Source organism: Caretta caretta, chromosome 2, assembly GCF_965140235.1.
Source record: "Caretta caretta isolate rCarCar2 chromosome 2, rCarCar1.hap1, whole genome shotgun sequence".
NCBI classification, from domain to species: domain Eukaryota; kingdom Metazoa; phylum Chordata; order Testudines; family Cheloniidae; genus Caretta; species Caretta caretta.
In genome coordinates, this window is record NC_134207.1 from 161,727,749 (window position 1) to 161,747,841 (window position 20,093).

General features: G+C 40.4%; 1 protein-coding gene across 3 annotated transcripts in view; it reads left to right on the forward strand.

Moving 5' to 3' along the window:
• Positions 1-20,093, forward strand: part of GALNT1 (polypeptide N-acetylgalactosaminyltransferase 1) — a 191,467-nt gene that overhangs the window by 56,969 nt on the left and 114,405 nt on the right. For all 3 annotated transcript variants that reach the window (XM_048839304.2, XM_048839308.2, XM_048839305.2), the window contains one exon: positions 14,731-14,960. In XM_048839304.2, coding sequence (XP_048695261.1) covers positions 14,822-14,960 — 139 coding nt within the window. In that variant the 5' untranslated portion in view covers positions 14,731-14,821. The remainder of the gene's footprint in view (positions 1-14,730; positions 14,961-20,093) is intronic.

A 20,093-nucleotide genomic window follows, 5' to 3' on the forward strand; every position in this document is an offset into this window, starting at 1 on the left:
CTCATCATTAATATGCAGTGCTACTCCACCACCTTTACTTTTATTTTTCTTTCCTGAACAGCGCATATCCTTCAATATCTGTGTGTGAGTCATGACAGCTATTTCACCATGTGTCCATTATCCCTATAATACCTGATTTCACTTCCTGCACCAGTAATTCTAGTGCCTTGGTTACCTAGTTCTCTTGCTTTCAGAAAGGTGACAATGGCATGTTTTTTTGACAAACGATTTAACATAATTTTTCTTTTGTTTCCATGTCTCTAAGGGAAATCTTTGATTCTTCAAGCTCTTGTCCATATTTCACTCTTGGTATGCATGGACACCCAAAGTACTCAAATTCAGAATCTTTTTGTCCAGCACTGTGAGTTAGGGCCAGATGTAAGTGTCCCATTAAAGGGCGGGGCAACTTCAGCCATCCTTCAGTTTTTTTACTGCCTGTGGCTGAGATACACTGCTAGGGTTCTATGTTCCTCTTGCTCTCTGAGTAATTCTTTATAGTGTATATAGTTTGATATGCATAGTGCTAGAATTGTTAGTCCTCGTTTTTTTAATCTCTTTTTTTCTTAACTTTCCTGAGACGACTTGTACTAGGTCTAGCCCTTATGGCAAAGCTAAAGTTTCCTTGGTTTTACACTGCAATATAGGCAGTTTTAATACTGCTGGTTAATGATGGGTGTATGAGGTGCCTTAATGAGGGGCATATCTATTTGTTGGTCATTCTGTAAGAGAACACAAAACTTGAGAGAGGCTCACCTACAGCACTTTTTGTTGGAGAAAGGTCTTTGTGTCCTGTCTCAGATCCTGGAGTTGCTGAAACTGAGAAGCCTAAGCAAATGCTTTCAAAAAGTTCTCCAGTGATCTTGGGGTTAGCTCAGATCTTTGGGACTATGTCTCAGGCATTATCCTTCATGACCAGTAAAGCTTCTGGGAGTAAGGCTTGGAAAGAGCACAGTTTTCTTGGGTTTGCCAGGGCTAGCATTAGACTTGCTGGGGCCTGGAGCTGAAGCCCAAACCCAAGCCCCACTGCCCAGGGCCAAAGCCGAAGCCTGAGGGCTTCAGACCTGGGTGGTGGGGCTCAGGTTACAGGCCCCCCTCCTGGGGCTGAAGCCCTTGTGCTTTGGCTTCGGCCCCCTGACCTCGGTGGTAGGGCTCAGGCTTTGGCTTTGGCCCCCCATGCTGGATTTCAGTCCCCCATCCTGGGGTCCTGTAGTAATTTTTCTTGTCAGAAGGTCGTTGCAGTGCAATTACATTTGAGAGCCCTTGCACTAGAACCACCTGGCAAACCCCAGCTACAGTCACAGCTACGTGTTATGTCCCTTTCAAGGGCTCTGAATTCCTTTTCTCACCCATCTCCCAATTGTTGATGCAAGTGGGGCAAACATTGCTATAAAACCACCCTATATGACAGACTAAAAGCTTCTGGATCTCATGGGAAGGAAGGCCTACTGTAGTTTTGTTTTGCAAATTACCAAGCATTGATGGCCAAGTACAACTTTGCCAACTACAAAAAATTTTCCTGGTTTATTGAGCACCTTCCCTGGGATCAAAGGGAACAATTCCAGGCCACTGTTGCTGAAAGACAGTTGCTGACAAAAGTATCTTTGCAGGCAATACTTGATGTTGCGGACTCCATTCCATCTCTGTACTCCACAAGCATTGCTGGTGGTGGTGATGCATAGTGATTCCTGGCTGCAGTTGTCTGGCTTCCTCAGGGAAGTTCAAAATGCAGTTGAGGATCTCCCATTGGATGGATGGAAGCTGTTTGCAGAGACACTGAGTTCTTACATATCCTTAAAGATTTCAGGGACGCATTATGCTCATTAGGGATCTATACTTCTGCAAACAAATGGAAGTTCAGCAGATTGCAGATGGCTCAGAGATCCTGCTCTATCCAAATTGCAGATGGCTCAGAGATCCTGCTCTATGCTCAGAGATCCATTCTCTGGATTCCAGAGACCCATAGAACCCCCCGGGAAGATGTTCAGGTTCTAGAGAGAAAGATCCACTAACCCAGTGGTTCTCAAGTAGGGGGTTTATGTACCCCCTGAGAGCTTAGAGGTCTTTCTGGGGGTACATCAACTCATCTTTATGTAGCCTGTTGTAAAACTAGGCAAATATCCAAAGCACTAGCAAAGTCTGTACAAACTAAAACTATACACTGAAATGTAAGTACACTGTTTGTATTCCAATTTATTTTATAATTATATGGTAAAAATGAGAACATAAGCAATTTTTCAGTAATAGTGTGCTGTGACATTCTTTTGTATTTTTAGGTCTGTTTTTTTTAAGCAGGTTTTTACGTGAGGTGAAACTTGTGGGTACGCAAGACACATCACTCTGAAAGGTGTACGGTAGTCTGGAAAGGTGGAGAGCCACTGCTCTAACCCATCTGATGCGGCTTCTCAACAGGCATCATCATCGAAGTGCCAGTTTTGCCAGGACTGTCCAAGGTTCATATTCCCACCCCTCATTAGCCTGCTAGCTTCAGTATTTTGCCCTCATTCCCCCATTTGGAAACACACTCCCGCTTTCAGCATGAATGGGAGCACCTTATCTCAGACAAATGGTGCTGGAAGTAACATAATTGGGCTACACCATCCACTTTACTTTGCTCTCTCCTTTCCCTTCCCGGTCCCTCTTCAGGCACCCTTCTCATGTGCCCCTGATTAGACAGGAAGTAGGCAACTTTCTTCGTCTAGGAGCAATAGAACTGGTACCTGCTCAATATAAGGCAAAAGGTTTCTATTCAGACTATTTCCTTGTAGGAGAATGGAGGGTAGAGACAAATTCTAGGTTTCAGACTCCTAAACAGATTTGTGAATCCCAGAAATTCAGGTGATGCTGGCAGTGATAAATTATTTCCTACGTTCGGGGGATTGGTTTTTGTCTGTTGACCTCCAGGGTGCCTACTTCTGTATAGCAGTGCATCTGCCACTTAAGAGATTCCTCCAATTTGTGGTAGGCAAAGATCATTTTCAGTATCAAGTCCTCTTGTTTTGCCTCGCCTCTGCTCTGAGAGTATTGTTGAAGATTCTGTTCGCCAGAAGCAGGGAATGAGCGAAAGGGGATGGATCACTTGATGATTATCTGTTCTGTTCATGCCCTCTGGGGCACCTGGCACTGACCACTGTCAGAAGACAGGATAGTGGGCTAGATAGACCTTTGGTCTGACCCAGTAGGGTCATTCTTATGTTCTGTGATTAGTGGTGGCTTACCTCCGTAGCTAGACTGTTCCTGTAGCATACCTGTACCTTGACTATTGGTTATTCAAATGTCGACTTTAGCAAGAAGTGTTATCTGCCACAAGGACAGCACTTTCTTTGTTTTTGGACCTGCCTCCAGCTGATCATAAAAAAATCCAGACAAATGCCTGTTCAGAATGTACAATTTGTAGGGGATTTGTCTGGATTCCCTAACATCTAGGACATCTCTTCCCATGGACAAGTTCTGGACAGTATTGAGCCTCCTCAAAACAATTCAAGACTGCCCCAGACATCAGTCAAAAACTGCCTTCAGCTTCCAAGTCTCATGCTGTTTGCACTTCCATGACAAAGCATGTAAAATTACACCTTCGCTATTTCCAGGGGTGGCTCAGAATGGCTTACTCACCAAACAGATAGTCTAAACAAAGAAGTGTAGATTCCCCAGCAGGTGAAGCATTCCCTAGACTGATGGAAGATTCATCGCAATATAGGGGTGGAGGATGTCCCCTTCCTCCAACTAGAACTGATAGCGACTAATAGGTGCATCTCAGCATTGAAGGATACACCTCGGCTCCCTGAGAGTACAGGGCAGATAGTCACTTCCAGAGCCCACTTTCCATATCGATCTCCTGGATCTCAGAGCAGTTATGAATGTCTATCTTCATTTCCTTCCTCTCATCAGACACAGATCTATCAAAGTCGTGACACTACTGCATGTTTTATATCAATTGGCAAGAAGGGACAAGATCGCTTTTCCTCCGCACCAAAGCAATAAAGCTGTGGAATTGGTGCATAAAGCATCACATAAGTATCTCAGCAATGTGTATCTCTGGCTTATAGAATGCCAGAGCTAACACACTCAGCAAGCGCTCCTCCCAATATTACTAATGGGAGTTGGATTCTTGGGTTCTATTTGCAAGATTTCAGACTTGAGGGTTTCCAGATGTAGAGCTTTTCGCCACAACTACAAACTAAAAATGCCACCTGTTTTTCTAAAGGGGAGGTTTAGATCACAATTCGCTGGGGGATACCTTCCTTATGCCTTCGATGGGCAGACTGTTCTATGCCTTCCCTCCTCCACCTCTCATCCTCAAGGTGATAAACAATATCAAGCAGAACAAAGCCGAAGTTATTCTGATAGGCCCGATGTGGTAAAGGGAAGTGTGCTTCCCTTAGCTGTTTCACCTCATTCTCTCTCTTCAGATCGATCTTCCAGCTGTTCAACTCCTCTCTCAGGATGCCGGATGCCTGGTACATCTCAACTTGGGCATTCTTTGCTACAAGGTGTGGTTCCTAGGTGGTTTGCAGGGCTAGGCATGCTGCTTTGCAGAGGTACGACGTACTATTAAATAGGAGAAAAGTTTCCACCGGAACTATTTACCTTCAAAAGCGGACAACATTTGGCCACTGGTGCAAACTCCACAGTGCTACCCTTGAATCTGCTCTGCTTCCCCTCGCTCTGGAGTACCTGCTATATCTTAAGAACACAGGACTGTCCCTCAATTCCATAAAAGTTCGCTTGGCAGCCCTGACAGCCTTAGGTTTCTCTGTTTGTTAACCCCACAACTGCTAGATTTAGGGAATCTCTTCCCACAGATAAAGGTTTGTACTCCTGCTTGAGATCTGAATTTGATTCTCAAAAGCCTCACAAAGCCTGCATTTGAACCAGTGGCAACCTGCTCCTTATTTAGTTTATCAAGGAAAGCAAACTTCCTAGTGGTGATTACCTCAGCCTGCAGAATCTGAGAGATTGGGGCTTGAATAGTAGACCCGCCTTTTGCGACATTTCCCAAGGATAAGGGTTGGGGTCTTACATCAAACAGATCTATTACTATCCACTTATCCACAATGGGTTCCTAGTGCTAAAAATAATTTAACTGATAGTGTGGACCTGGCAAAACTATATTTCAGTAGAGCTGCAGAAAGCAAGTTTTATCCTCAAGTTATCCAACATTTATGAGTAGGCTTGGAAGGATTAGATTTTTATCAGTAAATGTTGATTTCACCCAATACACAGAAATAAAAAAATATATATATATTATATTTATTCGTCGGCAGTCATAATTTACAGATTTCAGAGTAACAGCCGTGTTAGTCTGTATTCGCAAAAAGAAAAGGAGTACTTGTGGCACCTTGCATCCGATGAAGTGAGCTGTAGCTCACGAAAGCTCATGCTCAAATAAATTGGTTAGTCTCTAAGGTGCCATAATTTACAGATAGGCCAAGTAAGAAAAAGGCTGTTGGAGAACTTCAGTAGCATTTGATTTAGTGATATTTACCTTGTATATTTTGACATATGATGACAATTTGTGTTTTAAGTGTCAAAGCTTTAACTTTTGAATCAGTGTCTACTGACATTAAATTTCCTACAACTGTGAAAATTTAAATTGAGAACCTTAAAAATGCATAGAAATATTGTTTTAAAAAAATGAATTCTGCCATGCCCAATTAGCAGCAGGTTGATTTGCTGGTCTAGATAGGCTCAAGAATGGAGTTTTGGGGCAGTAGCAGAATTAAAATGGCTTGTCTCCAAGAGGAGTGGCCGTATTAACTATTCGTGTTTGGCTTGTTTTTATATGTGATCAAAAAACAAACTGATGGTATTTGTACATTAGTCTAATAAACAAAGATTTGCACATCTCTAGTGGGCACTACCTCACTGAGAAACCAAAAACTGTTTCATATAGGCCACGAAGCATCCATCAGATGGCATTAAATTAGGCACTCCTGATGTGATCTGGATTTGATTCATAGCTGTTTAAGGCCAGAAGGAATCACTGTTCATCTAATTCTGACCTCCTACATAATACAGGCCAGAGAATCTCACTTTGTAATTTACTCCTGGGGGAATTCTGTGCTGCCAGGAGGGAATTGGGTGCGCTGCCACATGGCGGGACTGCTACATAGGGGCTGGGTTCCAATCCCAGAAACAGCGCACGCCGGCATGCAGTGTGGCTCTGCATGCTGGAAGATGGTGCTCATCAAGGGAATTGTGAACCTGGGCTGAGGGAGTGCCAGAGACAGCGGAGCAAGCCCGCCACCCTGCTCCCTGGCAGGAGCTCGAGAGTTGGATAAAAACGTCTGACAAGCCAGAAGTGGCCCGCTAGCCGTAGTTTGCCCACCCCGGTCTAGGATGTTTCTTAAGGAGTACAGAAATTACATGGTTTCTATAATGACCAACCTAAACCAGATCACGTATTATAAATCGACAGCATTGCTTTTAAATCATTAAAGAAAATGGTAGTTCACAACATATTTTCGGTTAGAACCATGTAAAAAGGAATTTTGGCTTCAGATCAGTGTTGTATCTGCTTAAATACAGCATATAGCATAGAAACCTGTTTAAGATCATTAACGGCAGTGTAATCCTTTGTAAATTAAATAAACTTGTATGTTGAAGATTACTGATGAAGTTGGTCCAAAATGAAAAAGAATAGCATGGTTGTGATATGGACAGACTTATTATTTATTATTTTTGTTTTCAATTATATAGGTGTGAGAAGCTGGAATGTAACTTTTAACTTGCTCTGGTACATTTACCAAAGGAACAAATAGGAGCGGTAATAAAGTAGTATTGTATGAGCAGTAATTTAAAGCTGACCTTTTTCTGTAATGCCAAATGGATCATGACAAAATAGTCAATTTGATTTTACTGCCCTTCAAATTTAGCATGCTTGAGGTTATACATTTTTTATTTTGTTTCCATTCTAAATTTGAGTCTTTATGGAGCTATCAAGATTGTGGCTTAAAGATAGGCGTTTGATATTTGACCTTTTTGATAAAGTCCTCCTATAAGAGGGTTTTTAATGGAAACTGGATGTTCCTTTGGTTGCTTAGTGCTTTCAGCAGTTGAAGTGTAGTCCAGTACTAAGAACAAAGAGGGCTTCCTGTTCTTCTCCTTGCCTTTGTAGTCCCTTATTCACTTTGCAGCAGTACTGCAAAAGCCTTTTGATCTTATTGGATGTGGTTTTCTGAGGCAGGATCTAGTTTTACAGAGATCCACAGTTTGTTCTTCATCCGCTGCTGAGCATGGCTATATATTCCAAGGACTAGATCATTAAGCAGACACAGAAGTGCTCCAGTTGGAGAGACTGCCCCAAACATGCTAGTAGGAGCTATAGCTACAACACAGTTTCTACTGAGCTATGCCATTGTCCTTTCTGGTTGATCCTTTTAGGATTCAGCAAGGTGTTCTCTCACTAAGGGCAGCTCTCATGTCAACCCATTTCTTGAAACCTTATTTGATTTAGCCAGCCTCTTTGTTGTGGTTGAGAAACCAAGACCCCAGCCTTCATTCAGAAACACTAAGACTGTGGGGTCCTTCATACTTCCTTTGATAGCTCAAGGTCTTAGTCTAGAACCAGACTATGAAGTCTGAGGTCCCACAGGAATATACATAGATTCCAAAAGAGACTAAGATCTGTTGAATTAGCACTGGTTCTCTCTGTTCAGTCAGTCCTGTGACTGTCATGGGTTTTCTACCAGATCACTCCTGCAATGCCCTAGACCAGAGGAAAAACAAAGGAAAAAGCTTACAGAGCTCCAGTCAGCATCATTTTCAGAGGAATCTGTCAGTGTGTTCACCCAATTCATAAGTGGAGGAGGGTGCATTTTCATGATGAGCCTAGGATTAGTTTGATTGTGGTCATCTTTCCCTATAGAACGAAACTGACAAATAGATGGGTCTTACTATACCTTAACTTACTACGTTCCTCCAGCCCAAGACCATCTTAAGGTGAAGTGTGAGAAATTTAAAATGATCTTCCTAATTCTAGAATATCTGGAGATCAGATGGAAAATGCTGAAAACTAAAGTTCACTTTTATTATTTTACATACCTCTGTTGCCTCATTTCTCTTCTAAACTGAACTGTTGTCTCAATCTTCTCAGGATCTCCATATAGAAGTTTTTTCCCATGTTTCTAGTCATTTTTGTTGAGTCTGAACCCCTTTTAGTTTTGCTACATCTAGTCTCCCGTAGACTTTTTTCAGTTGCCAGATGTGACCATGAGGAGCAAGCCATTCTGTGAAATGAACCAATCTTTTCTTCAAATTAAGCTTGTTTTGAGGATCTCATTGAAACTTGGTCTAAGACTTGTCTTGGTTTTTGAGCTATACTGTGAACTTACATCTTAAGGTGTTATAAAATTTGGAAACACATTACAATTTTTTTATTATAACGATGCTGTATTTTAAGGTATATGCACTCGGTTGAGATTCTGCCACCCCTTTTTTAGAACTTCATTATTTCTAAGATTATAATTTTGGTGCCCAGATACTATGGTGATAGGTACCCTTTGGAAATATGTATTTTATACACATACGCAAGGAACTGAGGCAGAGGGACTGTGTAACTTTGGGAAAGTCACTTAAGAAGTCTGCAGTAGAGTAGAAAATTGAATTTGGGTCCTCCAAGTCCCAGACTAGCACCCTAACCATTGAGACATCCTACCTGTCTGGATTCTCAGATTTACTGAGGAAAGAAAATATTAATTTTTGTCTGCAGATGGGACTGACTTTAAAATTGCATAACTTCATTTCTTCTGCCTTGTGTTCTTCCCACCCAAGCAATTTTAACTTCCGGAAGAGTTTAGAAGTACTAGCGGTAGAAATCTAATGCTAATATCCCCTTTGAAATTGTACAATTCCATTTTCAAGTGATGTGCAGAATTTAATCTCCATGTGTATGTATAATCTCGATATAAATGTCTACCGTAAATTTAAAAAAGGATCAAAAAGGCACCTTAGAGACTAACAAATTTATTTGAGCATAAGCTTTCGTGAGCTACAGCTCACTTCATCCTTTTCTTTTTGCGAATACAGACTAACGTGGCTGCTACTCTGAAACCTGTATTTTGGGTTAGTAACTCATTAAAAGATAGGAAACAAAGGGTAGGAATAAATCTCAATGGAGAGAGAAAAATAGCAGCATTTCCCAAGGCTCTGTACTGGGGCCAGTTCTGTTCAATGTATTCATAAATGATCTGAAAAAAGGGGTAAAAAGGTGGCAAAGCCTGCAGATACAAAATTCCGTGACATAATTTAGGCCAAAGCAGATTGCGAAGTTACAAAGGGTTCTCACAAGACTGGGGACAAAATGGCAAAGTATTGGGCATTGGAAAACACAATCCCAGCTATACATACAAAATGGTGGGGTCTAAATTAGCTGTTCTAACTCAAGAAAGAGCTCCTGGAGTCATTGTGGATAATTCTCTGAAAACATCTGCTCCAGTGTACAGTGGCAATGTCTCTCTCCCCTCCCCGTCCGCAAAAAAAGAAAAAAAAGAAAAAAGCTAAGAATGCTAGGAACTATTAGGAAAGAGTTTGATAATAGGACAGAAAATATCATCATCCCACTGTATAAATCCATGATACAGCCACATCTTGAATACTGTGTGCAGTTCTGGTTGCTCTATCTCAAAAAATATATATATATATATGTATATATATATATATTTATATTGAAGAAGTACAGAGAAGAGTAAGAAGAATGATTAGGCGTATGAAACAATGTCCATATGGAAAGATGAAAGACTGGGACTATTCAGCTTAGAAAAGAGACGACTAAGGGGGCGATATGTTAGAGGTCTATAAAATCATGGATGGTGTGGAGAAAGAGTGAATAAGTATTGTTTACCTCTTCGCGTAACACAAGCACCAGGGGTAACCCAGTGAAATTAATAGGCAGCAGATTTAAAACAAAAGAGTATTTTTTCACACAATGCACAGTCAAATTGTGGAACTCCTTGCCAGAGGATATTGAGAAGGCCAAGTCTATAACAGGGTTCATAAAAGATAGTGTCCCTAGTGTCAAGTGGAGTGCCCCAGGGGTCAGTCCTGGGGCCGGTTTTGTTCAATATCTTCATAAATGATCTGGAGGATGGTGTGGATTGCACTCTCAGCAAATTTGCGGATGATACTAAACTGGGAGGAGTGATTGATACGCTGGAGGGCAGGGATAGGATACAGAGGGACCTAGACAAATTGGAGGATTGGGCCAAAAGAAATCTGATGAGGTTCAATAAGGATAAGTGCAGGGTCCTGCACTTAGGACGGAAGAACTCAATGTACAGCTACAGACTAGGGACCGAATGGCTAGGCAGCAGTTCTGCGGAAAAGGACCTAGGGGTGACAGTGGACGAGAAGCTGGATATGAGTCAGCAGTGTGCCCTTGTTGCCAAGAAGGCCAATGGCATTTTGGGATGTATAAGTAGGGGCATAGCGAGCAGATTGAGGGACGTGATCGTTCCCCTCTATTCGACATTGGTGAGGCCTCATCTGAAGTACTGTGTCCAGTTTTGGGCCCCACACTACAAGAAGGATGTGGATAAATTGGAGAGAGTCCAGTGAACGGCAACAAACATGATTAGGGGTCTGGAACACATGAGTTATGAGGAGAGGCTGAGGGAACTGGGATTGTTTACTCTGCAGAAGAGAAGAATGAGAGGGGATTTGATAGCTGCTTTCAACTACCTGAGAGGTGGTTCCAGAGAGGATGGTTCTAGACTATTCTCAGTGGTAGAAGAGGACAGGACAAGGAGTAATGGTCTCAAGTTGCAGTGGGGGAGGTTTAGGTTGGATATTAGGAAAAACTTCTTCACTAGGAGGGTGGTGAAACACTGGAATGCATTACCTAGGGAGGTGGTAGAATCTCCTTCCTTAGAAGTTTTTAAGGTCAGGCTTGACAAAGCCCTGGCTGGGATGATTTAATTGGGGATTGGTCCTGCTTTGAGCAGGGGGTTGGACTAGATGACCTCCTGAGGTCCCTTCCAACCCTGATATTCTATGATTCTGTGATTCCCTAGCCTGTTTGCCAGAAGCTGGGAATAGGTGACACGAGATGGATCACTTGATGATTACCTGTTCTGTTCATTCCCTCTGGGGCATCCTATCGGAAGACAGGATACTGGGCTAGATGGACCTTTGGTCTGACCCATATGGCCGTTCTTATGGAGAATAGGTCCACCAATGGCTATTAGCCAAGATGGTCAGGGCACAACCTCATGTTTTGGGTGTCCCAAAACCTCTGGCTGCCAGAAGCTGGAAATGGACAACAGGATGGATCACTTGATAATTGTCCTGTTCTGTTTATTCCCTCTGAAGCTTCTGGTACCCGCCACTGTTGGAAGATATGATACTGGGCTAGATGGACCATTGGTCTGACCCAATGTGGCCATTTTTATGTTCTTATCAGATGTGAAATTTATGATGCAGTTCACGGATGGGGTAGGAAAAGCAGTTGAAGTTTGGGAGTGCTAGCAAGATGCTAATTGTCCCCCTGAGTAGTGACTACAAACATAAAGCTCTGAAGATCACATTAACTGAGTGATTTAATTTAAATGTAAAATTTGAGTCTGCCTTGACAGATACTTCGATAGATCTGGAGTTGTAAAGTTTTTCTGGAACAGGTCTAATCTGGTCAGTCTTTGGAAAACAGCACTGCATTGATTAATGCCTGGTTCACATATGAAATATCTTTGTAATCATATGGGCTAGAAATATAATTAATTTAAAAAATGCAGGCTTAAAAAACCTCCAAGACTGCTTTGGATGTTGCAAAAGTCATAGTAGCTGAGTGTGTGAGACAGTGTGACATGAGCATTACTCATAACCCTAAAAACGTAATACCTTTTCCTGGAAGAGAACTGAATTGCTCCACCTTTCCATGATGTAGAATTTGGCCAATAATGTGGAAGAAAGACAGTGTTCCATAATAAGTTCTCTAAAGAAAACGGAGGTTTATTGTTTGAGCTGTCTTTAATTCTATGGTTTTCTGTTTCTAACTGTGGTTGTAATTGCTAATTCTTCGCCCTTAAAAGATGCTTCAGGAAGAGATTGCATATATAGCAACAATGCATATGGTGAAGAGACTTCTTTCAGAGCAGGAAGCAGAGGAAGTTGCCTAGAAAGGAAATTGCATGTGGTTGAACAGTTTCCTAGTAAAATCTTAACATTTATTAATTTGATGGAGCAGTTAGACAAAGTTTTGTGTATAGTTTTGTTACCCAGCATAAAACCTGTAGCATATTGCTGGCAGTAATTGACAGAAGCCAGTTTACATTATTTGTGTTCTTGTTTTTGAAACTAATTTGTTAATTAGGGAAGCTCAAAGCTTGTTTTTGTTTTTTAATATTTTTGACAATTGTATAAAAGTCTGCAGTATGGCAATTTACAGTGGTGTCTGTGGAATTTATTCTTAATTTGAATTAAGTGGAGCATCATAAAATTTAAAGGGTTCATTTCTAAAACTTTAATATGTTGAAAAGTGGGTAAATATTTGTCCAGTAATCAAATTGGTCAAACTGGATTCAATATTGGGTTCATTCCGAGCTTATAAGTTAGAAGGACTCTTATTTTAAATGGCAGTTTATTAGTTGAGATTTTTTGCCTTGGACGTCTACCAGATTACTCCTGTTGCTGGATCCTTCACTGCACTTGATGATTTTTTTTATTGTAATCAATATTTACTTTGGTACACTTAGCAGCAAAGTATGTGGGTTTTTTTAAAACTCAGTATAGCTGAGTTGTTAATTAACATAGGTGCTTTGAGGCTATTTTAGTAATAGTGTAGCACCTTGGAGACCATTATTCCAAGCACTGTACAAACAGAACAAAAAGATGGTCCCTGCACCTAAAAGCTTATGATCAAAGTTATAAGATGAGAGAACAGACAGACCAACAGGGAAGTCCAGGCAACAGAGAGAATATTGGTAGGTAGCGATCTCAGCTCACCATCGTAGGCAGCGATCTCAGCTCACCAATGACCTAGTCATGTTGACATTTTTTGTGAAGACACTTCTTTCTCGGGTAGAAGGGAGTCTGAAGTATAAGACAGTTCTGAAAATCTTTTTCCATTTTTTTAATATCTTGGCATACTTGCCCCTTTCTAGCTATTAACCATAAGCGTTTTCTTGCTTTAATTTCTATTTTATATTGTGAGTTTTTCAATACACATTCTTCAGTCTCTAGGCATGAAAAGCTTGTCAGAGTTGGAACACATTTTTGAATTGCAGCATCCTATTACAAAACAAACAGCTAAGTCTAAATCAATTTGATATTTTTAAAAAGAATATTAATAATTGAATGCAGTATATCAAATGTGTTGTACTATTTCAGTTCTAGGTTGATACTATGTAATATGCTGATGTAGACTTCTGATTTTTTTGGGGGGGTGGAATCATGGAGAAAACTTGTTTAAGTGAGTGATGGAGACTATTGTAGTGTACAGGCTTGCTCTATAAAGTGCTGAGACTTCCAACTTTCATTGAGGGCAACATATGAAATTTGCTATTGTATTATTGGAGAGATTCTTGATTGCCTCTGGATTAAGGGGATTTAGAAACCATGAACTGTGAGGAAAGGTTGAAAACTCAGCATGTTTAGTGTAGAGAAGAGAAGGCTAATGGGAGAGAAGTCCTCATATATGTAAAAAGTTATCATAAAGAGGTCACTGATCAATCTTTCTCCACGTCCACTGAGAGTAGGAGAAGTAATAATGGGTTTAATTTAAATTAAGGGAGACTTAGGTTAGTTATTAGGCAGAACTTTTCAACTATAAGTGTATGTAAGCTATGGAAAAGCTTGTCTAAGGAGGTTGTGGAATCCACATCATTCGAGAGTTTTAAGAACAGGTTAGACAAACATCTGTCAGGGATGATCTAGGCATATGCAATCCTGCTTCAGTATGGGCTGGACTAGAGGTCCCTTCCAGTCCTGCATTTCTGTGATTCTAAATATCAAATATAAAATGAAAATCCTGCCTTTTACATCTGTGTGGTATGTGATGTTTAGTTACTATATGTAGAATAGTAAGCTATAATCACTGTTTAAACTTTGGAAATAAAATCCAAAATTGCTATAGGAATTTCGCCCAAACGGTCTCCTAAAAATTGGTGTCTGTTTCAGAAACAGCAAAGTGGAACAAAAAGTTTTTCTGAACCACGTTGCAAATTAATTAAACCTGTTTCTACTACAGCAGTCCTAGAAATAAATACTGGCATTTTCAAAACTTTACCAGTAAAGACTGGAGCAAAGGTTGTCTTCATTTTCTTGTTTATCACCAAGCTAATTCTAGTATTTAATCTAGTATTCTCTGTGTACTGTAAATTGCCCTCTTGCCAAGTGTGTTTCAGTACAAGGAAGGTTAGAAAAGACTGTTTGTTGTGATCAGACCTTTCATTATGCTGGCTAACCTAAATTTCCAAAGAGTAAACAATTATATTAAGTCCAAATTCAAAGAGTGGCTTTTAATTTGAATATAGTTGCATATTCTCTTCTGCATTGAGTAGACAACTTGGCATTTTGGAGGCATGAAAGTTAACACATCACCAAACTTAGTTGCCTTAGTTGCATCTACTCTCTTCACCTGTAGAGTGCCTCTAGCATTTCTTAACTTTTGCATGTGGACCAGAGTGATAACACATTTGACATGCAAATTAGTTATCCTAAAATGTAAGTAAAATTGGCTCTTTGGGTATTACTTCTCATTTTGGATTTTTTTGTAATGTCTATTCTTTGTTTTCTTTTCAGATACAGAACATGGTCTCGGAAACTGGATTAAAGCAATCTTGTTGACATTTTTATTTATACTTCTTTATTTTTGTATTTGACTTAAAGTGCCATGAGAAAATTTGCATATTGCAAGGTGGTCCTTGCCACCTCACTGGTTTGGGTCCTTTTGGATATGTTTCTATTGCTGTACTTCAGTGAATGCAACAAATGTGATGAGAAAAAAGAGCGAGGTCTACCTGCTGGAGATGGTGAGTAGATGTTCATAAATTACAATTTATAAGCATCAGTGAAAACTTGCCCATTGATAATTCCCAACAGTATGTGTATGGCTTCATCTTGTACATATTACAAATGTTTTCAGAGTCTTGGAAAAAAAAAAAACACAAACACACCCACCCACCCCTCAAAAAAAGAGCATGAAGGTTGTGTAGGCTCTCTAATACCTGAGGCATTCTGAAGGCAGATTTCATTTAAGATGACTTTAGAAATCAATTGCATGGATAGTATAGGAAGGTAACAGTTAAGAAAATAATCCAAATTCTTCCCTACCGTAATGTAAATCTGCAGTAACTCCATTGACATCAATAGCATTACATCAGTGAAACTAAGAGCTGTATTTGGCTGATTAATATAGTAATTTTGAAGGACAGTGACCTCATTACAAAATAAATGTTGGAACAAAAGGGTATTAAAATTAGTACAGTAAGCCCTCCATGGTTGCGTTGTTGAATAAGTGTGTATTTTGAAACAGGAACTATTTTATTCTGTAGCAAAGTTCTTCAAGAAATCTCTGCTACTCCTGTTCTCTTTTGCTTCCCAGCATAGTTTCCATATGCCACCCAATGGAGCTCTCAGTGCTTTTAGAAAGAATATTTTCAACTGCATAAAACTGTTGCTACTATAGTATAAAGTATGGAGCTTGTCTGGGTTCAATATAGGTAAGACTATTTTTCTTTGTAGATGTACAAAACCAAGTAAAGCTGTATAATACAGATGGAGCTGGCAATGGCCATCGTTAAGATGGCCTTCCACTTTCCATTATAACTCTGACTTCAGGATGGGTTGATTTTAAATCACCTGGTGGAAAGCCTCTCTTTAAATTGGTTTTAATCCATCTTTCTGTTACCTAAAGAAGGGTGCATTCTCATTGGTTGATATTACCATTAAAACATGTTGATTTACAACTAAATAGAGCCTCTACTCTGGATTAGGTACAGCTGTTTGCTACCTAGGATGGTATAACTGTAGATAAAAATATAGATATAGGCTGTCAAGCGATTAAAAATATTAATCACACTGTTAAACAACAATAAAATACCATGCATTTAAATATTTTTTCTGCATTTTCAAATATTGATTTCAATTACAACTCAGAACAGTGTGCAGTGCTTACTTTATATTTTTGATTACAAATATTTGTGCTATAAAAAAATTTTCAATTCACCTCATATTAGTACTGTAATACAGTCTCTATCATGAAAGTTGCACTTACAAATGTAGAATTATGTACAAACAAAACCTGCATTCAAAAATAACTTCAGAGCCTACAAGTCCACTCAGTCCTACTTCTTGTTCAGTCAGTCACCTAGATAAGTTTGTTTACATTTACAGGAGATAATGCTGCCCGCTTCTTGTTTACAGTGTCACCTGAAAGTGAGAACAGGTGCTTACATGGCAATGTTGTAACGGGTGTCGCAAGATATTTACATGCCAGATGTGTTAAAGATTCATATGTCCCTTCATGCTTCAACCACCATTCCAAGGGACATGTGTCAATGCTAATGAGCGGTTTTGCTCATAATGATCCAAAGCAGTATGGACAGATGCATGTTCACTTTTGTCATCTGAATCAGATGCCACCAGCAGAAGGTTGATTTTCTTTTTCGGTGGTTCAGGTTCTGTAGTTTCCATGTCAGAGTGTTGCTTTTTTAAGGCTTCTGAAGGCATGCTCCACACCCTGTCCCTTTCAGATTTTGGAAGGCACTTCAGATTCTTAAATCTTGGGTCGAGTGCTGTAGCTATCTCTAGAAATCTCACATTGGTACCTTCTTTGCATTTTGTCAAATCTGCAGTGAAAGCGTTCTTAACACGAACAACACGCTGGGTCATCATCCGAGACTGCTATACCACAAAATATATGGCAGTGTAGCAAGGTTTCAGTTGGTCTGCCAAGCCGCTGGAGGGTTGTGGGGAGCTACTGCCTCACCGAAAGGCCTTGGTCACACCTCCCCGTTGATGGGGAATTAGCTGAGGGAGGTGTGCCGTCGTAATTGGCACGACACAGGAGTACCAGCCAGAGTCATTGGTGCCCCCCTTGAGCAGGGGAGCATCGCCAAGAGTCAGAGCTCTTTATTGGGGGGATGGGATGGCAGGGGTAGTGGAACGCAGGCCCGCCCGACTCCACTGCGTTCCAGCCCAGGGCCCTGATGGTGGGAGGAGAGGGTCTCGCCACTGGGTCAGCGGGGATCTGTCCACAACATGCTGACCAAATACTAACTCACTGCACTATCCATTTCTGCCCCTGGGCTACTTCCTACCTGTTTTCTCGAGTGGGTCCCTCTGGTTCCTCCAACTTGTCGGGATATTCAGCCATCGGTAGCTCCAGCTCGCTCTCAGCATTAGGCTCTGTCAAGGTTCCTCCCCCACTCTGAACTCTAGGGTACAGATGTGGGGACCTGCATGAAAAACCTCCTAAGCTTATCTTTACCAGCTTAGGTCAAAACTTCCCCAAGGTACAAAATATTCCACCCGTTGTCCTTGGACTGGCCGCTACCACCACCAAACTAATACTGGTTACTGGGGAAGAGCTGTTTGGACGCGTCCTTCCCCCCAAAATACTTCCCAAAACCTTGCACCCCACTTCCTGGACAAGGTTTGGTAAAAAACCTCACCAATTTGCCTAGGTGACTACAGACCCAGACCCTTGGATCTTAAGAACAATGAACAATCCTCCCAACACTTGCACCCTGCCCTTTCCTGGGAAATGTTGGATAAAAAGCCTCACCAATTTGCATAGGTGACCACAGTCCCAAACCCTTGGATCTGAGAACAATGAAAAAGCATTCAGTTTTTTACAAGAAGACTTTTAATAAAAAATAGAAGTAAATAGAAATAAAGAAATCCCCCCTGTAAAATCAGGATGGTAGATATCTTACAGGGTAATTAGATTCAAAAACATAGAGAACCCCTCTAGGCAAAACCTTAAGTTACAAAAAAGATACACAGACAGAAAGTTATTCTATTCAGCACAGTTCTTTTCTCAGCCATTTAAAGAAATCATAATCTAACACATACCTAGCTAGATTACTTACTAAAAGTTCTAAGACTCCATTCCTGGTCTATCCCCGACAAAGACCCAGCATACAGACAGACACAGACCCTTTGTTTCTCTCCCTCCTCCCAGCTTTTGAAAGTATCTTGTCTCCTCATTGGTCATTTTGGTCAGGTGCCAGCGAGGTTACCTTTAGCTTCTTAACCCTTTACAGGTGAGAGGAGCTTTCCCCTGGCCAGGAGAGATTTCAAAGGGGTTTACCCTTCCCTTTATATTTATGACAGGCTCACTCTGGCTCGGGTCGCTGCCTGGCTCCTCCAGTTCCTCGGGGTACTTTGTGGCCAGCAGTCCTTGTAGCCCAAGTCCTTCCTCAAGGTCAGGTTTTCCCTGGTCCAGGGCATCCCCTGGTTCGGCAGCAGGGTCTACAGGGAACAGCCAGTAGTCTGTGTCTGTCTCCCTCCCTGGTTCTGCCCTGACTAGATTAAGGGCCCTGCCTTTTGTACTTCCTGTTCCACCCCTCCCCTTCCGGGGGGTGGAGTAAACTTGGCCTGGCCCCGCCTACTCGGGCTGAGAGAGTGGCTCTTTACCCTCTGGTTCAGAGGGAGGCCACCCTGGATCCCTCAAGGCAGAATGTGGGTAAAACATAGAGCAAGAGACATACAATTCTCCAGCAAGGAGTTCAGTTACAAATTTAATTAACGCATTCTTTTTTTAACAAGCATGTCCTCTGGAATGGTGGCAGAAGCATGAAGGGGCATATGAATGTTTAGCATATTTGGCACATAAATACCTTGCAGTGAGGGCTATGGAAGTGCTTTGTGAACACCTGTTCTCACTTTCAGGTGATAATGCTGCTGAATTCTTACTTACAATATCTCCTGTGAATGAAAACAAACTTGCTTGTCTTAGTGATTGGTTGAACAAGAAGTAGGACTGAGTGGATTTGTAGGCTCTAAAATTTTGTTATTTTGCTTTTTGAGTGCAGTTATGTAACAAAAAAATCTACATTTATAAGTTGCACTTTCACGATAAAGAGATTGCATTACGGTATTGTATGAGGTGAATTGAAAAATACTATTTCTTTTCTCATTTTTACAGTGCAAATATTTGTAATAAGAATATAAAGTGAGCTCTGTACACTTTGTATTCTGTGTTGTAATTGAAATCAATATATTTGAAAATGTAGGAAAAAATCCAAAAATATTTATTCCCATTGGTATTCTGTTTAACAGTGCGATTAATCGCAATTAATTTTTTTGAGCTAATCGCGTGAGTTAACTGCGATTAATCGACAGCCCTACTCTCTCTATATATAATTTCTTTATTTAAGCAGTTATAAAGCTTTCAGATTCTTCTGAATTGTGCATTTTTAGTGTGTTTAGAAAAAGGTGAATGATGGATTGATTATTTACTAGATAATTAACTTTTTCGTCATGATTTGTGTCAAGCTGCATTAGGATGGTAACTAGAATTTAATTAAACACAACAGCTTATAACATTTATTTTAATTAAAGCAGCTGTGAATGCTTTAGATACATAAAGCATACATAGATATAGATGTGAGGTCTTTTTTAGGAGTGGTGGGTGAAATTCTGTGGCCTGCATTGTGCAGGAGGTCAGACTAGATGATCATAATGGTCCCTTCTGGCCTAAATATCTATGAATCTATGAATCTATGAATAAACTTCTTTATCAAAGGATGTTTCACACTTACAACTAAATGATTTATTAAACAGAGAAATTAAACATAGTCAGTAAATTTAAACTGATTATCGCAGGCCAGTCTGGGAAATTTTTCAAATACATCTAAGTGAAAGTAACTGCAGCTCAAGTTCTTACTTGCCTTAGTCTCTTGAAAATGACAGCCTCCTAAATTAGTTAGGCTGGCCTATTGTACCATATTTATAAGGCTTAACCTCATAAATTTGATTTCCCCCTAATTATTTATATAGAAAAAAACAATGTTTGTCTTAACTCAGTTTTTTATAGAGGATCATGGATTCAGCATATTTTTTCTTTAAACGTTTTAAGATGATATAGTAAGTTTAGACCTTAACATATTTTGTTTTTAAATTCAGATTTCATTTTTAACAGGTTTATATTTTAAAAG